The 8070-nt window shown below is 42.4% G+C and overlaps 1 protein-coding gene across 1 annotated transcript; it reads right to left on the reverse strand.

Moving 5' to 3' along the window:
- On the reverse strand, window positions 1-7457 carry CCNB1 (cyclin B1). The gene is made up of 9 exons (XM_001491280.6): window positions 7215-7457; window positions 6465-6635; window positions 6232-6372; window positions 4251-4433; window positions 2042-2200; window positions 1597-1833; window positions 1171-1311; window positions 410-520; window positions 1-238 (listed from the first exon to the last, which is right to left on the reverse strand). Exons 1-9 carry the CDS (start codon window positions 7233-7235, stop codon window positions 131-133), a joined length of 1272 nt encoding a protein of 423 aa, XP_001491330.1. The 5' UTR covers window positions 7236-7457; the 3' UTR covers window positions 1-130.
- Window positions 7458-8070: the final 613 nt, after the last annotated feature.

Consider the following 8070-nt stretch of genomic DNA (forward strand, 5'->3'; position numbering starts at 1 on the left):
TTAAGGTATAACAAGTAAAAAGGACCACAAACTTTATTAAAATAAGTACATGTGACATAGAATATGTACAGATGGCACATGGTGCCAATTTTATTTGCAGATACTATAGTACTCCAACTCAGCTCCCACGTTACACCTTCGCCACAGCCTTGGCTAACTCTTGAACCAGCGCAGAATTCAGCTGTGCTAGAGTGCTGATCTTAGCATGCTTAGAGGCGGCATACTTGTTCTTAATAGTCTGGAAGGGAAAAGCATAGTAATTAATGAAGAAAAACATCCTAAGATCCAATGGTACAGATATTAACTTAAAACATCAACTCCTTAAAAATAAGCTATGCATTTGTGGGCATGAAGTCTTAATTACTTTCACTTTTTTCCCAACACTCTACCGGGCTGCTGATTGACTTACCATGTGCTTTGTTAGCCCACGATTCACCATGACTATATTCTTAGCCAGGTGTTGCATAACAACAAGAAGAGACTCTTCAGTGTACGACAGGTAATGCTGGAGAGTTGGTGTCTATGACAGCAAAGGTTAATGTTAAAAAATGCTCATCAACAATGGTTTTCATAAAATTTCCAGATGTTATTCAAGTGTAAAGTAGGGAGATAGATACTGTTTGACTGATTATAATTAAATTTAAGATAAGCTTAAGACTCCTTTTTCCCCCGAGGTATTATTTCATGTTTCTCTAGAATCCTGTGCTTAAAGCTATTATACATTAACATGCTCAAACCTAATTACACTTTTGTAATTGCTACTTGTCCACCCCAAAGCTAGACTCCAAGTTCCTTGAGGCTGACTTTCTAATTCATAGTTCTATTTCTAGGGTAGCCCATGGCACAGAGAAGAAATATTTGTTGAAATCAATGAATATAAATGAACTTCCAGTACATCATTTGACCTATTTGAGCCTCTCCATCTGTAAGGAGTAGCAGCTGCTCCGCCTTTGAGTCTCAAAGGGATGAAGAAAGATGAAATTAGGTAATGAAATGGAAGCATTCTATGAAGACATTGCAAACGGGATATCATTTTTAATCATTCCCTCAACAGATTCCATATTTACGAATCATCTGAATTGCCCTTAATGAAAACAGTTCTGTCTTCAGGCAAATACTATTTACAATTTAAAAGCTTAGGGTAACCCAGGTCTGTGGGACAGAGCTTACCCATTCACCATTATCGAGAATTTTTAGTGCTAAGCAAAAAGCTCCTGCTGCAATCTGAGAAGGAGGAAAGTGCACCATATCGTAGTCCAACATAGTTAGTTCCATCAGGTATTTGGCCAAAGTATGTTGCTCAACATCAACCTGGAACAAAACCCACGGGTCACTGAGCTTCTGTCAGAGAATTCCACCTTGACAATAACCAGTATGCTCATAACCATAGTTAGAAATGTTTGTCTATAAACTCTCAAATGCAATTGCTCATGGAAGGCCTCAATAATAATATACAGCCTGATTGGAAACAAAGAACATCTAACCACTTCCTTATGTACTTAAAGGTATAAAATATGTCAATTGAATTAGATCTGCTTGGTTAGCAGTATTCCCTAATGTACCACCATTATCAAAAGTTTCTCAAGAAATCTGTACCTCTCCAATCTTAGATGCTCTCCGAAGGAAATGCAGGGGCAGAGGGCGACCCAGGCCAAAATTTAAAGCTCTTAGAATCTTCATTTCCATCTGTCTGATTTGGTGCTTAGTGTAAGTGTTGTCAGTGACAAAGGCGAAGTCACCAATTTCTGGAGGGTACATTTCTTCATATTTGCTTGCAATAAACATGGCCGTGACACCAACCAGCTGCAGCATCTTCTTAGGCACACAATTATTCTGCAATGGAAAATTGCAACTGGATGAATAAGTAATATATATTTGAAAAAGAAGACAAAGAGCTATGAATGAGAGGTAGGAAAGACATACTTCCATAACAAAATCTCCATTAATGATACCCTCAAGATAGATTTTAGCTGAAAAGTCTGTTTCTTATGACTATGCTAGGACCCTGGAAGGGAGAACCCTCAATTACTGAATTACTCACCTGCATGAAGCGATCAATAATGGACACAGTCATGTACATGGTCTCCTGCAGTAACCTGAATTTCATTTGAACCTGCACTAGCCAGTCAATTAGGATGGCTCTCATGTTTCCAGTGACTTCCCGACCCAGTAGGTATTTTGGTCTGACTGATTGCTCTTCCTGCCACAAAAAAAAAAGAAAGAATGCTGATTATCCTTATAAAGAAGATTCCATGTGACATTTCTGACTAGAAATATCCGTCACTACAGAATAGCTCTGGAACATTTAGAATCTCTTATACTTCTAAACTTTATTCATATGGTCACTACAAACAGCTCTATCACTGAAGAAGAAAGCAAACATCACAATGTGACAGGTATTTCCCATTGGCAAATCTTATTATGTTCAATTCACCATCAGTGCTACTGGCCCATGCCCTGTACCCACCTCTTTCCAAATAAAGATGTCATACTATCATCTCAGATCTTTTCACGTAAGGCTAAACCAGAACCTGAGCTTTATTAAGTAGAGAAAAAAGCAGCTCCCAGATCAGCTGGAAGATATGTGCCACCACTCTCCTGCTCCAGGGTTTAAACCCCCAAAACATCATATACAGAGAAGAAGGAACCATCAAGGACCAGCACATACATCTGTTAAACCCAATCCTCCAAAGTTAGAACGCAAACTTTAAAAAGAGAGAAGAAACGCAAAGCAGGTCCTGGCAAAGAAGTCTTCTTGCAGGACAATCCTATAGAAAATGGAGATGCCCAAAAGAACCAGGCAAGAAACTGATATGATGATGCCAAAAGAAGTGAATGCATTATAAAACAACTGGGTAAATTTGGTTAACTGTATAGCTCATGTTGTTGGCAAACAGAATGCTTCCTTGTTTTAGGGGGAAAAGGCAAATGCCACTAATAGAAAGTTTCAGAAGTGGGATGAAATGGAAGAAAATTCCTCTTGGACACAAAAAACAATTTCCCTGCTATCACATGCACATCAGCCACATTGGCCCAAAATGCCTTGTGTTGGGGGTGGCTGTAGTTTTTCAGCATTTTCTCCATTACCAACCACCTCCTGCCTGATAGCTTCCTTCAACAGAGGGTTTAGGACTTACCAGCTCCCAAATGTGAGGAATATAAATATATCATTCAATCTGTGGGCTTTCCATTAGAAAGACCATGGTAGTGTCCACTCTCACTTTGGAATCTCCCCGTTCAAAATAGAAAATAAAGACTTCACTTGTTTATTTAGCAACGTTTTATTTTTGGAATTCTATGAAGGAGATTTTGAAAGTGAAATCTACTATTAAGAAATGATGCTCATATATATGGATGGCCAATAGGCACATGAAAAGATGTTCATCATCACTGATCATCAGGGAAATGCAAATCAAAACTACACTAAGATATCACCTTACACCCATTAGAATGACAAAAATAACCAAAAAGTAACAAATGTCGGAAAGGTTGTGGAGAAAAAGGAACCCTCATACACTGCTGGTGAGAATGCAAACTGGTGCAGCCACTATGGAAAACAGTATGGAGATGTCTCAAAAAATTAAAAATAGAAATACCATATGACCCAACCATCCCACTACTGGGTATCTATCCAAAGAGCTTGAAGTCAACAATTCCAAAAGTCCCATGCACCCCTATGTTCATTGCAGCATTATTTACAATAGCCAAGATGTGGAAGCAACCTAAGTGCCCATCAACAGATGATTGGATAAAGAAGATATGATATATATATATATATATATATATACACACACACATACACACACACACACACACACACACACACACTGGAATACTACTCAGCTGTAAAAAAGAACAAAATCGTCCTATTTGCAACAACATGGATGGACCTTGAGGGAATTATGTTAAGTGAAATAAGCCAGACAGAGAAGGACAATCTCTGTATGACTCCACTCATATGAGGAATTTAAACATGTAGACAAAGAAAACAGATTAGTGGCTACCAGGGAAAAGGGGGCGGGGGGGTGGGGGGTGGGCACAAAGGGTGAAGGGGTGCACCTACAACACGACTGACAAACAATAATGTACAACTGAAATTTCACAAGATTGTAACCTATCATTAACTCAATAAAAATTAACAAAAGAAATGCTGCTCATGTCCTGCTTGAACTATTATAAACTGTTAACTGAAATATCTTTAATAAAGCTAGATGCAGTTTAGAAAAAACAAAGACTCTAATAATACTGACCTCAAGTTGTCTCAGATAAGCATAGATGTCTTTCACATATTCACTACAAAGGTTTGGATCAGCTCCATCTTCTGCATCCACATCATTCACTGCAAGAATTACGTCAGAGAAGGCCTGACACAGATATTCTTCTGCAGGGGCACATCCAGATGTTTCCATTGGGCTTGGAGAGGGAGTATCAACCTTCAAACAGAGAGACCTTTTGAAATAATAGCAAAGAGGAGCATCCAATCTGGGCATGAAGGTCCGATTATTGGTACCGACTCAAGAGACCATCTGCCGAACAGACATACAATTCATTTCCTTAAAGGAAAAGGATCTTCTTTTCAAATTTATTCTATTTCTCTTTAGGAAGTGATTAATATGAAACATGCCAACTTAGACTAAGCCAATTTGAAGAGAGCAGAACCTAAACGCTAACAGATAAAACAGAGAAGCAAATTCATATCCTAGACTTTCTTTCAAAGGAAACTGATAAGCAATGAATCTGTTTATTAGCGCCATGGGAAGTTAACCCAAATAAATGACATCAGTCTTTTGTCTTTCTGTCAAAATATGGACTGCTTCTCACTGCTTAGGAGAACAGAAGTTCTGTCTTGACTACTAAGGATTAACTGACATCATTATCATTAACTATTTCAAGCATTTATTGAACACTTTCTTCAAGTCAAGCTCTGTGCTAGGCACTGGCTTTATGGTGTCCTCCAGTGGCTTTGAATTGGGAAGAGATGAGCAAATGTAGTAAGGAGATTGATTCTAAGAACAAGGGTGGGGTTGGGGGAAGTTAGGGAATGCTTTAGGAGTTGATGCTTGAGCTGTTTTGAAGGATGAAAATGTCATTAGCTAAAAGAAACAGAAGGTGGGAAAGCAAAGGCAAGAAGCAGCATGGGATTTTCTAGGAAACCTTAGTTGGTTTGGAATGGGAAATTAAAGACTGCGCATGCTACAGGTTTCCTGTGCTATGTCCCAAAAGTCAATACTAAAGCAATAGCCTCAAAAAGTTTTTTTAATGATTGGCACCTGAGCTAACAACTGTTGCCAATCTTCCTATTTTTTTTTTTCTTTCTTCTTCTTCCTAAAGCCACCCAGTACATAGTTGTATATTCTAGTTGTGAGTGCCTCTGGTTGTGCTGTGTGGGACACTGCCTCAGCATGGCCTGATGAGCGGTGCCATGTCTGCGCCCAGGATCCAAACCGGTGAAACCCTGGGCCGCCCAAGCGGAGCGCATAAACTTAACCACTCAACCACGGGGTCGGTCCCTAGACTCAAAAAGTTTTAACTAAGTTTTTAAAATTAGAGCTTCAGAATGTAGTTCATTGCAACTTCAGCAAAGTAGCCTCTTTTAGATGGTCTGCTTTTCCTTCACAGAAATAGATACATTTACACACCTGATAGTTAATAAAAAGTTCTTGGTTTTTGAGGCTACACATTAACTCATCTTCTTACCTCCTCTCTGAAGAGCTACACTTTCTTTCTGCTTTACACCTTTATATACTCCAATGTTACAGGCTTATTAATTATCCAGTGGCCATATTAGGGAGTTAAAAAGAAAAGATTCAAGAGAATAATTTGTGTTTCAGTTAACAAATTCTGGTCAGAGATGGCTTGTACCAAAGACAGCAAAATCTCTGGTCTAGGCAGCTGCTACTCAATACTGGTAACAAAAGAGGAGCAGTAGAATAAAACGATTAAAAGCACAAGTTCTGCCGTGAGACAGCCAGGTTTTGAATCCAATATGTGCCACTGATTAGATGTGTGACTCTAGAAAAGACACATACTTTTCTAAACCATTATCTATTATCTAAATAAGTAGAGGTAATAAGATTATGTTAATACATGTAAAGTGCTTAGCAGAAACTACCTCCTGCTAAGCCCTGGATAAATGTTACTATTATTACTATTTATCTAAATGATATCCCATTCATTAGTAAAACGAGGGGAAAGACACAATCAACAGATTCTAAAATAGCACAAGTTTACCAAAATAGGCTCAGGAGACAGTTTTTCTTCTTTAACAGGCTCAGGTTCTGGTTGTGGCTCTGGCTCCAGCACGGGCGCCTTTTCCAGAGGTTTTGGTAGTTTTTTAGCAATAACTTTTCCAGCAGTTAAAGTTTTTGCTTCCTGTGGATGAAAGGGAGAAAATGGAATGTTTCTCTAAGAGTCACAGAAGGTGGCCTCTTACAGGAAAGAAGCTGCATCGGGAAGATAGGTACCTTTTTCAGAGGCAGCTTGGCCTGTGGCTGTTCACTGACTTTGTTACCGATGTCTCCAAGAGCTGTTCTTGGCCTCAGCCCGGGCTTGGAGGCTGCAGCAGTGGCCACAGGCACGCGCTTGGCGCCTGTCATACTGACCTTTGCCTTATTTTCAGTATTAATTTTCGTGTTCTGAAAGGAGCAAGACCACTTTGAGAGCTGGCCCAGCCAGGTTAGAGTAAGTCAAGGGTTAATTAAGGGGGAACGAGGGAGAGGCTCTCAGGAGGAAAGGCGGCTGTAAATGGGTCCAAAGGAAACCCACTGGGTCTACGCCATGGCTGTGAAAGGCGGCTTCCTCCCAGAACCTCTTGCGCCCATCGAGGTTTAGTCCCCGCCCGCCCTAAAATACTACTAATTTACACTTGAAAGGAAACCGAAAAGCCTTCAATTGCAGGCAACTTCTCTGCGGAAAGAGGGTCACGCAGTCGGTGGGAGCCCCCGCAGGGACCCTGGCTCTCCATCAACCCTCCACTCGCCCCCTCAACGTGTATCCAAGCCCCGTCCAGTTCTCTTCCTCACCTTTCCCCGTCCGTCCGACCCCCAAACTCCCCCGACATGCCAGGGGCCCACCGACCCCCCCCCCCGCCCACCTTCCCCCCCAAATCGCTGCTCGGGTCCGCTCCTGCCGAGGGTGGGGAGGGCCTCCGGAAGGCGAGAAGACACACAGCGGGCGAGTAAGGCCGCGTTTGTTCACCGTCCGCAGCAGCTCACCCTGGTGACCCGGAGCGCCATGGCCTCCTCTTCACCAGGCAGCAGCTCAGTGGGGAGAAGCAGAGCAAGGGAGCCCCCGACGAGCCCGGACCTGCACCCACCGCCGACCAACAGCCGTTCCTCCGCAACACGCCGGGAGGAGCCGGGCTGGCCCAGGTTTAAACCCCGCGCCGCTCCCTCCTTATTGGGCTGTTCGTGGCACTCGCTCCCTCCCCATTGGCGGCTGCGGGTTCCTGCGAGAATGCGTTTCCATGGAGATCCCGCGATGTTGTTCGAGGGGGGCGGAGCCAGAGCGAGGCTGTGGTCCCAGGGAGCCCGCCAGGCCCTCACGTGGTCTGGTTCCGCGCCTGCGCTTCTGGGCAGCTGCCGCTGCTGCCTGGAGAGGCTGTAGGTGTGTCGCCCACCTGGAGAGGCAAGTTTGTGCGCCCCGGAGGTAGCCAAGCGCACGGCCTTGTATCTCGGAAGAGTGACAGTGGAGCAGTGGCAGTTTGAGAAAATGAGAAGCTGTAGGGCTCTAGTCCTACGTATTGTTACACACTTTCCTTTTCTACAGAGGAGAGGCTTTTATATACTACCCTCTTTGGTTTGATCATTCCAGCACTCTAGGGTGGAGGAACTGAAGCTCAGAGAGGCTTTGGGTGGCTTTCCCCAAATCATAAATTAGTAACACAGGGACTGAACGTAGGGTTTTTTCTTCTTTTATTGGATCTGTGATGTTTCCACAACACTAATTGTCTCAAGAATATTGTCAGCTTCTTAACCTGCCAGATTACTTTCAAATTGTTTCCCAAAGCCAATCTTCTTGTTTGAAAATAATTTCGAACTTAGAAAAGGTGGAAACAAAAATATTGCAAGG

This window comes from Equus caballus, chromosome 21 (genome assembly GCF_041296265.1).
Source record: "Equus caballus isolate H_3958 breed thoroughbred chromosome 21, TB-T2T, whole genome shotgun sequence".
NCBI lineage: Eukaryota > Metazoa > Chordata > Mammalia > Perissodactyla > Equidae > Equus > Equus caballus.

Coding starts and splice junctions, on each gene's coding strand:
- CCNB1 (XM_001491280.6), bottom strand. CDS start 7,235: ATGGCGCTCCGGGTCACCAGG. Junction 4,434..6,231: donor TGTCTCCTGAGCCTATTTTG/GTAAACTTGTGC, acceptor CTCTGTTTGAAG/GTTGATACTCCCTCTCCAAG. Junction 1,834..2,041: donor TTATTGATCGCTTCATGCAG/GTGAGTAATTCA, acceptor TTTCCATTGCAG/AATAATTGTGTGCCTAAGAA.